The sequence below is a fragment of the Bos grunniens genome, chromosome X (assembly GCF_055505025.1).
Source record: "Bos grunniens cultivar Pamir isolate PY7600 chromosome X, Bosgru_T2T1.0, whole genome shotgun sequence".
NCBI lineage: Eukaryota > Metazoa > Chordata > Mammalia > Artiodactyla > Bovidae > Bos > Bos grunniens.
In genome coordinates, this window is record NC_141194.1 from 55388192 (window position 1) to 55405895 (window position 17704).

Below are 17704 nucleotides of genomic sequence, written 5' to 3' on the forward strand. Positions count from 1 at the left end.
TGGTCAGAGGCGGTGATGGCACAGACCTTGGCTTGACTTCTAAGGGCTATATGCTCTCCATTGGGGTCTCTCTGGAGGCCCAGAGTTTGTTCATACTTGATTCATTGCTTACTGAATCAGCCTTTGGACCTGTTACCACCAAGAAAGCTCTGTCTTTGCCCACTGCCCCTGCCTCAGTATTGGCACAGGATGTAGCCTGCCCACCCTATTTCCTGGGGTGTGATGGGAACAGAGAATTGAACTTGATGGCAGGGACTGAATGTCCCAACTTCTGTGCCTGCCTCTAGCCCCAATACATTTGCTGTTTCATTGTGAGTATTTGATGAGGAAATGCTTTGGACAGGCACAACAGTCGCTTCATAGCAACCTGAGTTTAGTGGAAGTGACCAGGGGGTGGACCCCCCACACAAGCACACTGGGTTTTAGAAATTGAGGAATAGCTATACCTTTTTTATTCATGTTCCCAGTTCTCTTGACACTTCTGTCCCTGCCCTTCCTAGAGAGAAAGCCAAGGCAAAGAAGGATGGCTGGCCCCAGGTTTTTCAGTTGTTTTTTTCAGTGTCCCTCAATAATGGGGTCCCTGTGGAAGGATGTATGTCCAGCTCTGCAGATGAGGATGTGGCTATCTGCAGGTGTCTCTGGAATCCACTGGTTAAGCACTGTGCTGGAGAGTTGGTTTAAAACCGGCTTTTTCTAACTATGTGGCTTTGGTCAAGTCGCAGGCTCTCTGAGTTTCAAGTGTCCCACGTATAGGACAGGAGTGATAAATATCTACTACCTCACGCCCTCTCTGTTGTGAGCATTGAGAGAGTGTATATGGTCAACATAATGAATGACGGCACGGTGCCTGGCACATTCTGAGAGCTCTAATGTTAGCAGGTATTATTTATTATCTTAAAGTTGAAGTTTCTGTACTATTTGGCCCCTGACTACTTCATCTTGCCTCTCTGTCCAGTTTTCCTTGGCCTCCGCCTGGAATTTGCCCTTCCTCTGTCCCAAGCCTCCAACTTTGTCTTTCAAGATGGGTAGAGGGTCTCCTGAGAAGCCCTGTGTGACCCCATTTACATTCTCACCTTTATCTACAGATATGTCTTTACTTCTTCTCCAGTAACTGTACTATCAAATTCCTGGGCAGGGCTATGATGCCTGACTTAACCTGTGTATCTCTTAGTATCTGCACCCCCTCTAGGGCCTTGTAGGCTTACAGTAGACCCCTAATAAATGTTGGATGAATAAGGGAGAGTACCTGTGTATATTTGCTTTTTGAGTGTTTGTGTGTGAGAGAGACTGGTGAGTCTAAGCCTTTGTGCATCTCAGAGTGTCTCTAGTTGTGTGTGAGATGAGGGCTTGTTTCCAGGTGTGTCAGATGGGGACTGCGTGTGGGACTCAATCTCTGACAGTTTGTGTCTGTTTCTGAGACAAGTGCATGTCTGTGTGGGTCTGTCTGTGACAGTGCATCTGTGGTTTCTTTCCGATAGGGTGGATGAATGTCCGTTTGTATTCCTGTGACAGATTCTGGGTAGCTATTTCTGGATAGTTTGACAGTGCTGCATGTCTGCTGGTGTGTGTGTGTGTGTGTGTGAGAGAGAGAGAGAGCGCGAGCAACTGACTGGGTGGATCCGTGTCTGTTTTTGTGATACTGCCTATCTGTGGCTCTATCACATAAGTATATGTATGTCTTTGGAGCAGTGCATGTGTGTCTTGAGCGTCTGTGTGTCTTCCTGTGACAGACTTTGGGTCTCATTTCTGGAATAGTACTAGTCTTTCTGTGACACTGCATGTCTGATGGTACAAGTATCTTTGTGACAAGTTTTGGTGGTGTGTCTGACAGGACATTTTTGTGTCCTTGTCATATGGCAGTGTAGGTGTATGTGAATCTGTCTGGAGTGCCTTTCTGTAACTGCATCTCTGGTGTCATGCTGGGACATAACTGGCAGCATGCCTGCTTGACAGTGGATTTCAGTCTCTGTGACAGTACATATCTGTATGTGTTTAGGACAAGCTCATGGGAATGTGGCAATGTTGTGTATTTCTCACATGGTACTTCCCTGTGTGTGTGTCTTTGGAGTGCATGTCTGTCTGCCTGCAGCATGAGGCCTGTTATTTCCAAATTTGTGGCTAAGGGTATTTTATCACCCTTCTGAGCTCCCGCGGTCCCTGTGTGTGTCTCATCCAGAAACACATCCCAAGCCACCACCGCTCTGGCTTGCTCCCACCTGCAAGAAGCACCCCTCCTCACTATTCCAGAATCTGTACTTGCTGACTGGGCTCATGGCCAGGTCTAGCCAGGTCTGTCTACATTAAGGGCTCCACAGCAGTGGTGGTCAGATTAGTCCTCCCTAACGGCTGAACAGGTTCTTCAAGGATCCCTGGCTTTACTTCCCGGGCGGAGGCCACCTGTCGCCTAGAGGGCTCTGGACCTGGTTTGAAGAGTACCCTTCGGAGAAAGGGTCATGGATAACCACAGGCTGATTCTTAGAAGCCTTAGAAGGCCTGGCATTATCTCTGCGCTAGTCTCGAGGCAGTGGCGGCCAACCAACTTCCTAGGAAAGGGGGCGGTGTATTTTTTTAAGTTTATATCTGCACATACAGACACATAAAAACAACGCCGCGCAACCAAAACAAACCCGGTTGCTGCGAAAGGGATTCCTAAAACCAGTTTCCTCTCGACACGCGTCCCCCTCATGTGCATGCAGACCCCGCCCCACGGAAGATACGGGCATGTATTTGCATAAGGGGGTACTTGAAACGTTGAGGGTGGTATGCAAATAAGAGCTGGTTCCGATTGGCTGGGGTACAGCAGGTGCTGAGTCCGGATTGATCAAAGACAAGTGGGAGGGGCCGTCGCCCCGGGCGACTCTCTCGGGAGGCGCGTGCCCTGTCTCAGTAGCGTCAGGGCTGGCGCGCGCGGCGAATCTTAACATTGCGCTCTTTGCTGGCCCTTCTGGGCCACCAGTCTCCTTACCTTCCATCCTGGCGCCCCCTAGTCCAGGTTCCCCGGACTCACTGCCCCGGGCGTCCACACCCTGCGGGCTCAGCGGGCTCAATCTGCGCAGCTCCTCCTCCATGTTGACTAAGCCTCTGCAGGGGCTCCCGGTGGCCCCCATGACGCCTACGCCGCTGCCAGGTGAGAGAGGCTCCCCCTAGTGCAACCAGGCCAGGCGGGCTGCAGTGGTTGAGGGCGGCGGGGGGGGGGGGGGGGGGGGAGGGGGGGGCGGGGGGGGGAGGGGGAAAGGGTCGCGGGTCGCGGCCAGCCTTAGCACGCCGCGACCCTGACTTCCTTGCCTCCGCCTGCGTAGGAGGCAAGGATCGGGAAGCGTTCGAGGCCGAGTACCAACTCGGCCCCCTTCTCGGTAAGGGGGGCTTTGGCACCGTCTTCGCAGGACATCGCGTCACAGACCGACTCCAGGTACCCACCACGAGGGTCTTGGGAGGGCCAGGTGTGTGTGTGGTGGTGGCGGGAGCCCCGGGGCCGGGATGCTAATTGACCACGGAATGAGCCTACACTGTGTGAGTGGTAGGGTCATGAGGGCCGGGATCCGGTTGTTGAGGGTGTCCGAGTGCGCGCGCGCGCGCGCGCGCGCGCGCGTGTGTGTGTGTGTGTGTGTGTGTGTGTAAGTCCTGGTGGGTATATGGGGGAAGGGAGAATTTTCAGGGCAAGAATTCTGGAGGTCCAGGGGAGTGAGACTGGGGAGTTGGGGGGTCATGAGGACTCTAGACCTTGGGATCTGGGAGAGGTGTATGTATGTGGGAAGGTGGGGACCTAGAGCTGAGATTTTGGGGGATTTTGGAGGCAGGTGTCCAGGGAGGAGTCGTGAGGTCCAGGACCCCGCTACAGGGTTGTGGTATCCTGGGGCTAGATAGGAAGATCAAGGGTTTAGGGTGTTAGGAAGTTCAGAACTCAGCACCTGGCATGGGGGGTCCTGAAGCCTGAGAAGGGAGAGCCCGGGGCCAAAGATGGTGGGAGAGCTGTACTTGGTTTTGGGGACTTGGGAAAAGCTTCAGCTCATTTAGGATTGTGGTTTGGGGGGTGAGGGGGGTGGGACCAGAAAGACTAGGGTGAGGGTCCAGACTGAGAGATGTCTGGGGGTCATCTGCTGGCCCCCTCACCTCAGCCTGCTTCTTCAGGTGGCCATCAAAGTGATCCCCCGGAATCGCGTGCTGGGCTGGTCACCCTTGGTGAGTATCTTTGGAGTCCTTTTTGACCTGGCGACGCCATCTCTGACGATGGATTTCACCTTGCTATGGTTTGTATGACTCTTTGGGCCCTGTAACGGTGAGAACACTCCTACCAGTCCATGTTTACTCCCCTATGGTGACATCCACACCTCCATGCAGTTCTCTGACTCACCCCTGTTCCTCTAGAGCCCTGGATTCTCCCCTCCCACCCTCCTTTTTCATCCTCCTCCAAACATTGCCTCGGGGGCTGCCCGCAGGGCATGCTGGTGAGAAAAGAGGGGCAGAGGTCATTGGTTGCCATGGTGATGGTGGCTGCTTCTTTTCCACAGCTAGAGCTCTAACGGACAACTGGGCGGGTCTGGGCAAGTTGTAGGGGTGGGAGTGCCCCCTGGTGGGCTATAGGGAAACTGCGCCTGTGCAGGCTGTGCGACGCAGAGGGAAAAGGTGCGCCTGCGCAGTAGCGGGATTTTTTTTTCAGCCCCGTGAGAAAACCTGTCTGCGACTGTGCGTGTCAGTAGATTGGCCGGGAGAGGGCCCCACCTCGGGCAGGAAGACTGCTTCTGGTAGTCCGTGTGTCCCCGCAAAGCTTCTAGCGTGGGGTGGATTTTGTGGCCAGTAACATGTATGCCTTTTATTGAGCACTGACGGTATGCCTCAGATTTTGTTTCATCATAAAAGCTTACTATGTTCCAAGCTCCACTAAGTACTTGTATTCAACACAGTTTTAAGTGCTCAGTGATAGTGACAAAATATCATATGTTGACAGTATTGAGTTCTTGTTTATGCCAGTTCCCTTGCAATTAATTACTTTTAGCTATTTAACGAATGTATTTTAGCACTTAGAATGTGCCAGGCACAGTTCTAGATACTTAGCAATATATTACATTTATTGAGCGTTCTTTTTGCACGAATCCTTTTCTAATTGATTTCACCTATTTAACAACTATACCAGGCACTGTTTCAGTGTTTGAGCTGTGTCAGTGAACAAAGCAGATAAACCGTTACACAATAATAGTATTTATTGAGCGCTGTGTCAGATCCTATGCTGCTGCTGCTGCTGCTGCTGCTGCTGCTAAGTCGCTTCAGTCGTGTCCGACTCTGTGCGACCCCAAGGACAGCAGCCTACCAGGCTCCCCTGTCCCTGGGATTCTCCAGGCAAGAACACTGGAGTGGGTTGCCATTTCCTTCTCCAATGCATGAAAGTGAAAAGTGAAAGTGGTCGCTCAGTCGTTCCCGACTCTTAGCGACCCCATGGACTGCAGCCTACCAGGCTCCTCTGTCCATGGATTTTCCAGGCAAGAGTACTGGAGTGGGGTGCCATTGCCTTCTCCGGATCCTAAGCTATAAAGTGCTTTTTATCTATTTAACAAACATTTATCAAGCACCTACTGTGTGTAAGGTGCTATTCTAGTTTCTTTGGAGATATCAATAGACAAAACAGATAAATTACTGCAAAGTAGTGTTCATCAGTTGCTTCTGCTGAAGGCTTTTGTTAAGAATCACTTTCATTTATTCTTCAAACATTTACTGAGGAAATTCCCTGGTGGTCCAATGATTGACAGTCAGCACTTCCACTGCTACGGCTCAGATTCAGTCCCTGGTTGGGCAACTAGAATCCGACAAGCCACAGGGTGTGGCCAAAATAAAGAAAAATTTACTGAGCTCCTATTACATGCCAGATGTGCATAGACTTTGACTTTTAAAATTTTTTTGGCTTATTTTTAAATTAATTTTTATTGAAGTCAGTTGATTCACAGCATGTTAGTTTCTGGTGTACAGCAAAGTGAATCAGTTATACATATATCCACTTTTTTAAGATTCTTTTCCCATATAGGTCATTAAAGAGTATTGAGTACTGTTTCCTGTGCTATACAATAGATCCTTATTAGTTATCTACTTTATATATAGTAGTGTGTATGTGTTGATCCCAATCTTCCAATTTGTCTCTCCCCCACCCCCACCATAGGCTTTGGCTTGAATCAACTTCCCAATGGCTATATGAGTTTAAGCCCTTAAGATGAGAGAACTGTGGGCCCAGAAGGAAGGGGGTTGCTTAAGGCTACATAGTCAGGAGGCTGAGGACCTATGATTTAAGTTCAGATCATAGATCTGAGAAGTCAGCCTCAAAGCTGCTAGCCTGATATCTGTGTTCTCTTTTCTCTCCCTGCTTCCCCCCACAGTCAGACTCAGTCGCATGCCCACTGGAAGTGGCACTGCTATGGAAGGTGGGTGCAGGCGGTGGGCACCCTGGTGTGATCCGCCTGCTTGACTGGTTTGAGACACCAGAGGGCTTCATGCTGGTCCTTGAGCGGCCTCTGCCTGCCCAGGATCTCTTTGACTACATCACAGAGCAAGGCCCGTTGGGTGAAGGCCGAAGCCGCTGTCTCTTTGCCCAGGTAGTGGCAGCTGTTCGGCACTGCCACGCCCGTGGAGTTGTCCATCGTGACATCAAGGATGAGAACATCCTGATGGACCTCCGCCGGGGCTGTACCAAACTCATTGATTTTGGTTCTGGTGCCCTGCTTCATGATGAACCCTATACTGACTTTGATGGTAAGTAAGGCTTCCCTAAATCTCTGTGGAGGGAGTTTTCACCTTTTATCTTTTTGGCCTCTTGACTTTTGACCTCCAGTGCTAGGGTGTTCTGTAACCCTTGATCTATAGTGCACCTTTATAATGTTCTTGGTTTTTAATATTAGGTACTTTCAAGCCTTGCCCTCTAATAAAGTCCATCCTCTGACAGTACCCTAGTCTTGCTCTGGGCTCTTATTCTGATGAGGGGATCCTATTATTATCCTGAGTAGTCTTTTTCTGGTAAGGAGGTCCAACTGTACCTCTTAAGTGCTTTTATTCCAATGAGCTTCTATTCTGGTGAGGGGACCCTGCTCATATAGTGAGTTCTCTTAATTCTAGTGAAGGGACCATATTTCTGGAGAGGGTGGGGCGGGAGAAGGGCATTATCAGAAAATGGTCTAACCTGTGGTTTGCATGCAGGGACAAGGGTTTACAGTCCCCCGGAGTGGATCTCTCGTCACCAGTACCATGCCCTGCCAGCCACTGTCTGGTCACTGGGTATCCTCCTCTATGACATGGTATGTGGGGACATTCCCTTTGAGAGAGACCAGGAGATTCTGGAGGCTGAACTCCACTTCCCTGCCCATGTCTCCCCAGGTGAGACTCAACCCCTCTAGCCCACCAGCCTTCATCCCTCCCAGGGACTGGTGCCCCCAACTCACTGCTAATCTCCTGTGTGCTTCTGATCTACAGATTGTTGTGCCCTAATCCGCCGGTGCCTGGCCCCCAAACCTTCTGCCCGACCCTCACTGGAGGAGATCCTGCTGGACCCCTGGATGCAGACACCAGCCGAGGATGCATCCCTCAACACTCCCAAAGGGGGTCCCACTCCTTTGGACTGGTCCCTACTGCCCTAGTGCTAGCTGGGGCTCCCATTAGTTGAAATAGTCATCCCGTGGCCATGCCACAGGGATAGATGGTTATCTGTTGATCTGGTTTTACAGGTCTCTAAAAATCCAGTGTTAACTAGGGTCAGAAATTGGGGATCAGGGGTAAGAAGACATAACCCAAGTTTGCCCAGTTCCCATTCCCGTCCTTCTAAGGAGCTGTCTTTGTAGAATATATGCTCTCTTATTCTGGAGGGGCTCCTTCTTTGCTTCTCGTTTTGCTAAGGATGTTTATTTGGTTGAGGTTACTTAACATTCTGAACCCCCCGGGACTCTTATTCTGATGAGTAGTAACCCCTACACTGGCACCTCCTGCTACTACCACACAAACTTAGTTTAAATGCTCTGATTTGGGCAAGGGTGCTTTCCTTCCAATACCCCAGTGGCTCTTATTTTAGCAAAGGGACCCTTTCCCCTAGCCTCGGGTCCCCTGTTCAGTCAAGCTGCTTGCCTGCCTCAGCCCAGGGTTGTTTATTCTGGGGGAGGTAAGCCCTATTGTTGTCCCAGGGCTTTTTTTTTGGTGAGGGGACCCTACTCTGTTATCCCAAGTGCCCTTATTCTGGTGAGGAGAAACCCCACTATCATGATGTGGGAGGGAATGGGAGATGGACACTACTAGAGTCCACTAGGTTGGGGTGGATGGTTTTTTGGGGGAATGGGGTGGGGGAAATAAGTCTTGTTGTTTGTTCTCCTGGGGCCCCACCCTCCATCTTTTTCAGATTCTTGCTGCCTCCTTCTGAGCCAGGGTTGTCCAGTTGCTGAAATGTAAATACTTATGTATTGGGGAAGGGGAGCTCCAACTGTTATCTTCCTCTTCCTTCTCCCCCTGCCTGGATTATTTAAAAAGCCATGCGTGGAAACCCACTATTTAATAAACGTAATAGAATCGGAAGTGACTGGCCATTTGTAGATGCAGTGAGGCATTCGTGGAGCATCTACTGAATGCTGAACCAAGAGGGAGATGAATTGGATCTCTCCTTTGTCTGCAGGAAGCCTCAGTCTTGTGGTACCATCCTGAAGATCTTTTATGGGTTCATTTAAGGAGGACCACTTTCCAGGTGGCACTAGGGGTAAAGAACCCACCTGCCAATGCAGGAGATGTAAGAGATGTGGGTTTGATCCCTGGGTTGGGAAGACCTCCTGGAGGAGGGCAGGGCAATCCACTCTAGTATTCTTGCCTGGAGAATCCCATGGACAGAAGAGCCTGGTGGGCTACAGTTCATAGGGTCACAAGGAATTGGATACGACTGAAGTGACCTAGCATGCAAGGAGAACCACAAAGAAAAACTTGAGTTTCCCCTCAACTCATATGTAGCACCCAATATGTGCAGAAGGGCTCCTCTGGAGATATGTAGACATTGAAGACATCTGGAACACACTCCCAAATCAATGATGGCCAGTTCAGAGGCAGAAAAAAACCCTTTTCCCCAACCCCAGGGGAGGAAATCCTTCCCCATGGGAGAAGAAAAGCCCTTTTGGGGCACTGGTGTGGTGTGGTGGAGGTTGAGCGCTGATAGGAATCCTCCTAGCCCTTGTTTTCTAATAACATCCAAGGTGTAGTCACCTGCTTTGCCCCAACCTTTTCACCTCTCCCTTGTCTTCTTACCTGCTCATCCCTCTAATTCTTAACTCTTGACTTGCTTGCCCTACCCTAATCTTGTCCTGACCTCAGCTGTACCCTCTTGCCATGCTTTCAAAAGATGCGTGCTGCGGGCTAAGTCGCTTGACTCTTTGCGACCCTATGGACCATAGTCTGCAAGGCTCCTCTGTCCATAAGATTCTCCAGGCAAGAATACTACAGTGGGTTGCCATGCTCTCCTCCAGAGGATCTTCCCGACCCAGGGACTGAACCCGTTTCTTACGCTTCTTGCATTGGCAGGCAGATTGTTGACCATGTGCCACCTGGGAAGCACCTAGAATTCCCTGGCGTCCAGTGGTTAGGGCTTGGTGCTTTCACTGCCTTGGCCAAGGTTCAGCCTCTGGTCAGGGAGCTAAGATCCCGGAAAGGCGCGGCCAAAAATAAAGCTAACCCGTAAGCCCCTCACCTCCTGGCTTACCTATCCTCTTCTCACTTTTCCATTCTAAATGGTGACTCAATTGTCTTCCCTTCTCAGTCTCAACTCTCCTGTGCCTTTTCACTAGTATATCCTCAACTGCCCTGCTCGCTTATCTGCCAGACCCTCACCTGCCCCTGACCCCTCTCACTTCCCTTCCAGAGGCCTGTGGTCTCTCCAGAGGGCGCGGGGTGCGGTGGGGGGTGGGGAGCTCGCCAGAAGAAGGGAAAAGAACTTCAGGCCAACCGGGAAAGACCCAGGAGTTTTGATGCAGAAAGGGCGGTGCCATGAGAAGGTGGCAATAAAGAGCCGAGATAGGAGACGGATAGCGGAATCAATGAGACGAGGACACAGAATGAGCTGGTGATATGGGAAGACGAGGGCGAGTTTAGTAACGGGAATGGGCCAAAGGTTCTGTAAAGACGGCGGGAAACTGAGCCGGCTACGTGCCCAGTCTCCGGATCCGGGTGGAATTTGGAAATTCTGAGGCCGCTTTTAAAACTAGCGGTCAGGACGGACGAGGAGAACCAACAACGCGATCAGCCTCTCGCTTGTCCCACCCCAATTTAGGAGGCCCGGAAGCGGAAATGACGAATGCGGAAGTGACCGGCTGTTGCCGAGGGGACGGGCCAGGCAGATGCCAACATGGCAGCTGTTGGGTCTGGTGGTTCCACCGCTACGGCCGGGCCAGGGGCTGTCTCCGCAGGGGCGTTGGAGCCTGGGACCTCGAGTGCGGGTGAGACAGGTTGTGGCTGAGCCGTCAGCGGCGCGCCGGAGGTCGGGATCTCTGGGGGATTAGGAAGATCCTTCACTAAGGCGAGAGGAGCATCCCGTATGGACCGACCTATGTGTGTTGGGGGTAGAGGGGAGGAAGTGTGTTTTGGAGGCGGGGCAGAGACCATTCCGGGGAAGGTGTGGAGGTCCTTTCTGCAAATGGAGTGTAGAGACCATTCTGAGTTGGAGAGGGGTATTTCACTTTAAAGAGGCTAAGACCACTGAGACCATTCTCAGGGTGTGTTTGTGGGGGGGTCCGTCCTTATACATGGAAGACACTTTTCTGAGAGCGGGAGAGTTTTTCCTTACAGAAGAGAGGGTAGTGATTTCTTCCTTGTAAAGGGACAGGGGCTATTGTGAGTTAGGGTGGGGCGGCTTCTCCCTTATAGGACTTAGTACATTTTGAAGATAGGGATGTCCATTATATGGGGAGAAGAACGTTCTGGGGGTCCCTTCCTAATGGAGGTAGTTCATTGTATATTGCAGTGAACATACAGTTTTCCTTCTATGGCGGAGAAAGGACATTCCGAGGGTGCCAGGCCCTTCCTTATAGCGAGGAGAATTGATTGTGAGTAGGACAAGCGCTAATTCCTTGGCTGGAGGTAGGGGTATGCGGTGGTGGAAGGATGATTGGTGTATAGGGACATACTTCCTTATATTGTTAAAGGACCCAGACCATTGTTAGTGGAGAAACCATTTACTCTATGGTGTTCAATCCTTTGGACAGTGGAAGAATAATTTCTTATATTTGTTAGACCATTCTGGGTCAGGGAGGAATCAGTCATCATAGGAGGGAGGGGTTGGAGAGACCATTCTGAATGTGAGGGAATAGAATAATTTAGATAAAAGAAAGACAGTTCCTAAATCTTTGGCTTGTTCATCCATAAAATGAGAATACTGATAGTTCCTTTGGAGATCAGAGCTGTGTAGGGGTCTGTTGAGGTGATCCATATAAATCCCTTATCCCAGTGATAGGCTCCCGGTAAGCACTCAATAAATGTCGAGGAAGCAGTTGGTATTCTGCCCAGGGCAGGGTTGCTTCTCACCCAGGAGAGGAAGAGAGAGGGCTGAGGTGGGTGTCTAGGACCTGCCCCACCTATTTCCTGACACCTCAGCAAGGATTCCAGGTATAGGCTGGACAGGGTGAGGCCCACTTCTCCCATTTTGGCTCTTCCTGCCTGTGGCTGAAGCAATGGAAGCTGACGTAGGGATCGGACCCACATGGGTCAGGATAGGCAGGCAGAAGGAGGAAGTACTGGTGGTTAGGAGGATCCTGGTTGATAAAGGAGAGGGGAGAGTGATGGTGTGGTTATGCCACAACAGCTTATGACCCCTTCCTTGCTCCTTCCATTCCCCACAGCTCACCGGCGCCTCAAATACATATCCCTAGCCGTGCTGGTGGTCCAGAATGCTTCCCTCATCCTCAGCATCCGCTACGCCCGCACACTGCCTGGGGACCGCTTCTTTGCCACCACTGCTGTGGTCATGGCTGAAGTGCTCAAAGGTCTCACCTGCCTGCTGCTGCTCTTCGCACAGAAGAGGGGTATGAGCCAGGGAGAGGGGCTGCATTGGAGTCTGTGGAGGGTACTCTGTGTGTTTGTGTGTGTGCCTGAACCCACATGGAGGGTTTGTTGGGGGAGTATTTCTGTGTCTATGAAAATTCCTGGCAACTGTGGAAGTGCAGCTTGGCTGCCTTGTAACTCCGTCTATGAATAGCTGCATCCACATTTTTATACCCCTAACTCCCCAGGAACTGGCCCATAAACACTGAAGGAGGGAGATGGTCTGTCCCTATAAGGTAGCAGGTGACCCTTACATAATGGTTTATTGATTTCTCTTAAACTTTTCTTTGTGGAGAATTTCAAATACAAAATCAGAGAAAGTAATAAAATAACTATGTCCTATCACACAGATTCAACAATTATCATCTCATGGCCACTCTGCAATTAAGTAGATAATCATCAGTGATTATCCACTCACTACCAGTCTATGTGTCTGTTTACCTAACCCCCACCATGTTATATTGAAATATGTTCCACATGAAGAATTATTTTGAAATAAATTCCCTGTTACTATCTTGAGTAAATATTTTGTTACATTTTAAAAAGTAACTGCAATATCTAGAAGTCATACATCAAAAAATTAATACTTTTTAAAGTTAACAAATAATCATACACTCAGTCGGTGTTCAAATTTGTAATGATTTCTCAAATATCATAAAAGTTTTAAAAACTTTGTTTGAATCAGATTTATATAAAGTCAGTGCTTTGTAATTGGTTGGTGTCTTCTGGGTCTGCTATTTCTGGGTTCCCTCTCAACTCTTTTTTTCCCTCTCTGCAGTTAATTTGTTAAAGAAACTGGGTCATTTGTCTTATAGACTTTGGGTAGCCTGAATTTTGCTGAGTGCCTCCCAGTGGTCTCATTTCACATGTTTTTCTGTCCTGTGTATTTCCTATAAGTTGTTGGATTTATTTACTAATGTAAACACCTCCCTAAAGGCCTTCTTCTTTAAAATGTTGCCCAATCATTTCTCTATAAATGTGGTTCTCCCTTAGGTATTTACACTGAAGAAAATATTCTCACCCATTCGTTAGCTCCAGGACACTGGGAGGCAACAGTTTAGGTACTAACCTCCTGTGTTCTTGATTGATTCTGAGAAGGTTTGAGTGAACACTGTGTGGCAGGCTCTGTTCTGGCTTGTGGAGGTGAACGTGTTAGCGATGGAGACATACATCTTGCCCTCAGGGGGCTCATATTTTAGACAGGGAGAAACAGCTACAGGTTAATCACAGGCTTTCATCTCTTATCTATGATTTCAGCCTGCCCCCCACCCGATTTTTTTTTTTTTTTAGTTTTCTCATCTGGCATGAACGTGTCCATGAGTCACTGCAGAAATATGAATGTGCTTGATTATGGTGTGTAGCCCCACATGTGTGGTGTGTGTTCTGTGAAATATATAGCATGTGTACCATGTTACCTTCCTAATACTTGGACATTTTTGAACACCCAAACCCCTGGGTGCAGGGGATTTGGGTAAGGGGTTAGAGATCAATAATTACTCCTGGGACTTAATGCCATGAAGGGCAAGGACAGGGTTTTGTGAATGAACATCAGGAATTCCTGCAATAACCAGGTACAGTGGTTGTGGGGTTTTCCCTGAGAAAGGATACTCAGCTGAGCCTTAAAAGTTGAGCTGCAAAAAAGTGGGGTGAGATTTGTAAAGGTCTTATTATATAGGAAAGTATTCTCATGAATCGACTGGAGCAGATCCCAGCCAGACTTTCTGCTTCATAGTCAAGCCTGCATTCTTCCATTTGACAGGGGCAAATGCTTGGTGTGTGGGAAGCTGACGGAAAGAAGTGGCCAAGTGGAAGATTGCCCCTGCTCTCAGGCGGCTCTCAGGCTAGGAAGGATCTAGGAAAAGTCTAAAAGCTCAGTCTGAAATAATCCCTCTTGGTAAACAGCCTTCCACTCACCATCCTAGAGCATCTACTTCACAAGCTCCTAGTTAGTGCTGATAGTTTCATTGCACACACTGCACTGAGGGCTTGCCCTGGGGCTTTGTGCCAGGGAGGTGGGCTCTAAGATGAGTGATGAAATATGGTCTGTGGTCCCCAGACTGAGTATCCAAAAGGCTTGCTGGAGACATTGTACCGTAGAGAAACTGTGAGCACAGACCTCATTCTAGCCCTCAGGAAGTCAGTGTGGTGGGGAGACACAGGACCAGGCTCACTCCTGTCCTTTAGAGGATCCCCATCTTTTGGTAGTCAGTGCTAAAACGGGCTCTCTTCCCTCCACCTAGGTAACGTGAAACACCTGGTTCTTTTCCTCCATGAGGCTGTCCTGGTGCAGTACATGGACACACTCAAGCTTGCAGTGCCCTCTCTCATCTATACCTTGCAGAATAATCTCCAGTATGTTGCCATCTCCAACCTGCCAGCTGCCACTTTCCAGGTGAGCCCAAAGCCCAGCATGGCCCCAGAGGAACTGGCTGGGGTGGGGGATATAGGATGTTTGGGGAGGAAATACTGCAAAGTGCAGGGGCTGTGTCTCCTGTGGAATGGAATGCCCTTGGCTCTTCCTCAACCTCAGTTTCCTCATCTGTGAGAACTGGGAAGGGAAATGGTAGTAGTAGCTACTCACTGGGATGCTGGAATGATTAAAAGAAATAATATCTGTGAAGAGCCCTTGGTTGGTGATGGATAAGCTTTAGGCTATTTACAGGTGGCTTCTTTAATTGGTTAAAGAGCCTGGATTCTGGCGCCAGGCTGCCTGGGTTCAAATCCCAGCTCTGCTGCTTTCCAGCTGTGTGATATTGGGCAAGTCACTTAACCTTTCTGTCTCTCTTTAAATTGGACATTGCAATAGTACACTTCTTTTGTGAGGATTAAATGAATTCATGTGAAGTGCTTAGACCCACACCTGGCACACACAGTAAGCTCTATGTAAATGTTTACTGATGTTATTTCATAACGGATTCATTTGTATCAATATGTACAGATTCATTTGTATCAATATATATTTATCAAGACCTCCCTCATCAGGACGTTTACAATTCATTACCTGTTGTGTGAGGTACTTCAAATAAGTCAGTCATATTTACAGATGATTATGTCAGGGCTCAGGGTAAGTGCTTCATCCCTTTTCACATAGCTGGGACACGGGGTTGGGATGTGGACTTGGCTGTGGTCCGGGGCATCCTTGCACAGCCATCCTCCTGTGTACTTTCTGGGAGGCACCTCAGAGCTGTGTAGTTGCATCCCAGTCAGTGGCCAGCAGCTGGATATCTTTGCTGTTTTTACGGCCATCTACTCTGCCCTGTGCCTCCACTGTGCCTGGGGGCCCACAGTGGGCGCCATCCCCCATGTGCACATGTTGGGGTCGGGATCAGCCCTCAGTGCCTTCTGCATGCCGCTCACAGGTGACGTACCAGCTGAAGATCCTGACCACAGCACTGTTCTCCGTGCTCATGCTGAACCGCAGCCTCTCCCGGCTGCAGTGGGCCTCCCTGCTGCTCCTCTTCACTGGCGTCGCCATTGTCCAGGCACAGCAAGCTGGTGGCGGGGGTCCACGGCCACTGGATCAGAACCCTGGGGTGGGCCTAGCGGCTGTGGTGGCTTCCTGTCTCTCCTCAGGCTTTGCCGGTGTCTACTTTGAGAAGATCCTCAAAGGCAGCTCAGGCTCCGTGTGGCTGCGCAATCTGCAGCTGGGCCTCTTTGGCACAGCCCTTGGCCTGGTGGGGCTCTGGTGGGCTGAGGGCACAGCCGTAGCCCACCGCGGATTCTTTTTTGGGTATACACCTGCCGTCTGGGGTGTGGTGCTCAACCAGGCCTTTGGTGGGCTCCTGGTGGCTGTTGTCGTCAAGTATGCTGACAATATCCTCAAGGGCTTTGCCACCTCCTTGTCCATTGTGCTGTCCACTGTTGCCTCCATCCGCCTCTTTGGCTTCCATGTGGACCCATTGTTTGCCCTGGGCGCGGGGCTGGTCATCGGTGCCGTCTACCTCTACAGCCTGCCCCGAGGTGCAGCCAAAGCCATAGCTTCTGCCTCTGCCCCTACCTCCGGGCCCTGCACTCACCAGCAGCCTCCCGGGCAGCCACCGCCACCACAGCTGTCTTCCCACCATGGAGACCTCAGCACGGAGCCCTTTCTGCCAAAGTCAGTGCTGGTGAAGTGAGGGCTGGTGGCAGCAAGGGGGGGAGACAGGGAGGGACTCTGGGTGGAGGGTGTTGGGCATCTGCAGGATTCAAGTTGCCACTGGGGCCTGGCTCCTCTGGGGTTGGAAGGGTTTTTTCTTCCAGGTCACTGAAATTTCCAGAAGGGTGTGGGACTAGGGCAGGGCATCACATGAACTCTTCCTTGTAGCCACGGGTTTTTAGAGCTGCCTCCTCTGCCCTAGTCTAACCCCTCAGCCAGAGGTGTCCTGTCTCTCAAGCCTGGGAGAGACCCAGCAATCCCTCCACCTTTGTAGGGACAAACTGGACAAAAATTCTTCAGCTCTTTAGTAGTGACTGATGCCTTCCTGTGGGGTTCTGATTCCCATAGCTCGAGGCCTTCTCTCCTCCGTGGTAACTACACTGGATCATGTTAGCAGCTCAGTCTTTTTGTGGCCTTGGGGCAGCTTCCCTGACACAGGGACTTAAAAAACGGCCTCTTATGAGCACCTAGGGCCAGAGGAAGGGGGATGAGAGCTGAGATTTTTGCATCAGCCCACTCAGGGGGAGGGTGCAGTAGGAACCATTGGTTTGTAAGTGGTTTGGGGGTTTGTGGTGTAATCAGATGAATGATCCAGGGTGTGGGAAAAAAGGAGAAGGGAGGTCCTTGAAGTGGCCTAGTCTCATGGAATCTAAGACACTGTAAGTTGCTGAATGCAGGGTTATTTTCTGAGACATCCGGAGAGGAAAATAAAGCTGCGAACCACACCTGTAATACCCCACTGGCTGTATGAGGCACCCTTACTTCATGTGGAAGGGTGTCTTTAAATTGCTGACATGTGGAACCTGCCCCCCTGCACTCCCCAAAGCTTATTAACCCCTTAACTGTCTCCCAGGGTGTGTGGGGAGTATGTGTGTGCATCTGTTTGTGCGTGCGTGTGTGTGCTTGCACATGAGAGATGCCTGGGCTGTCTTTGCTATATGTACATAGGGCCATTGGATCTTTATTTTTGATTAATTTGTTCTGATTTTTTGGTTTGTTTTTTAAGGGACTGTAATGAACAAATGTCAGGATACCCAATGCCAAATAAAGATATTGTATTTATTTAGTCCACGTGTAGCTTTCTGACCCAGGGGACCCGCTCTCTCCGCGTGGGCTGTTACTAACCTCGGACTACCAGCCTCACTAGTCACCCTCGCTTGCTCAGGATGCCCACCTGCCAGCCCACCCCAGCTCTCTTGTGTTTTTCTTTCCTTCCCGTTCCCACCACAGGTTGCTCACCAAGGTGAAGGGCTCCTAGCTGCTGGGACTGAAGACGCTGGCCTGGCCTCGCTCTCCCTTGTTGCCCTGGCCCAGCCAGGACCAAACTTTCTGATCAGTATTAGTGGTGGGGAGAGGCAGACACTGAATCCCCTGTCCCCACCACCCCCTCCCATGCAGGGCTGACATGACTAAATGAGGGCCCAGACAGGACCCAACCACCTCAGCCTCCAGCCCCTACTATCCCTACAGTATTTCTTAGGTGAGTTTTTGTAAATAAAACATGCTTTGCATCTTGCTGGTTTGGGTTGGGAAGTCTCA

The 17704-nt window shown here is 50.2% G+C and overlaps 2 protein-coding genes across 8 annotated transcripts; both read left to right on the forward strand.

The window, feature by feature from the left end:
* Positions 1-11: 11 nt before the first annotated feature.
* Positions 12-8532, forward strand: PIM2 (Pim-2 proto-oncogene, serine/threonine kinase). Of its 3 annotated transcripts, XM_086387823.1 has the most exons (7): positions 12-3127; positions 3300-3409; positions 4129-4179; positions 4658-4826; positions 6360-6732; positions 7174-7350; positions 7447-8532. In XM_086387823.1, the coding sequence occupies exons 5-7, from the start codon at positions 6474-6476 to the stop codon at positions 7608-7610; spliced, it is 600 nt and encodes a 199-aa protein (XP_086243949.1). In that variant the 5' UTR covers positions 12-3127; positions 3300-3409; positions 4129-4179; positions 4658-4826; positions 6360-6473; the 3' UTR covers positions 7611-8532. The 3 variants fall into 3 exon arrangements, with proteins under 3 accessions (XP_086243949.1, XP_086243948.1, XP_086243950.1); XM_086387822.1 differs by lacking the exon at positions 4658-4826 and having other exon boundaries at positions 103-3127; XM_086387824.1 differs by lacking the exons at positions 12-3127; positions 3300-3409; positions 4129-4179 and having other exon boundaries at positions 4480-4826.
* Positions 8533-10306: 1774 nt separating this feature from the next.
* Positions 10307-17681, forward strand: SLC35A2 (solute carrier family 35 member A2). Of its 5 annotated transcripts, XM_086387817.1 has the most exons (6): positions 10307-10430; positions 10955-11036; positions 11829-12011; positions 14271-14422; positions 15390-16126; positions 17396-17681. In XM_086387817.1, the coding sequence occupies exons 2-6, from the start codon at positions 10976-10978 to the stop codon at positions 17421-17423; spliced, it is 1161 nt and encodes a 386-aa protein (XP_086243943.1). In that variant the 5' UTR covers positions 10307-10430; positions 10955-10975; the 3' UTR covers positions 17424-17681. The 5 variants fall into 5 exon arrangements, with proteins under 5 accessions (XP_086243943.1, XP_086243942.1, XP_086243946.1 ...); XM_086387816.1 differs by lacking the exon at positions 10955-11036; XM_086387820.1 differs by lacking the exons at positions 10955-11036; positions 15390-16126.
* Positions 17682-17704: the final 23 nt, after the last annotated feature.

Bases quoted from the DNA above. Each gene is read 5' to 3' on its own strand.
- SLC35A2 (XM_086387816.1), top strand. From the start codon at position 10,340: ATGGCAGCTGTTGGGTCTGGTGGTTCCACCGCTACGGCCGGGCCAGGG. The intron at 12,012-14,270 runs GTATGAGCCAGG...CCCTCCACCTAG, and splicing joins GCTCTTCGCACAGAAGAGGG to GTAACGTGAAACACCTGGTT. The intron at 14,423-15,389 runs GTGAGCCCAAAG...TGCCGCTCACAG, and splicing joins TGCCAGCTGCCACTTTCCAG to GTGACGTACCAGCTGAAGAT.
- PIM2 (XM_086387822.1), top strand. From the start codon at position 3,067: ATGTTGACTAAGCCTCTGCAGGGGCTCCCGGTGGCCCCCATGACGCCT. The intron at 3,410-4,128 runs GTACCCACCACG...CTGCTTCTTCAG, and splicing joins GCGTCACAGACCGACTCCAG to GTGGCCATCAAAGTGATCCC. The intron at 6,733-7,173 runs GTAAGTAAGGCT...GTTTGCATGCAG, and splicing joins ACCCTATACTGACTTTGATG to GGACAAGGGTTTACAGTCCC.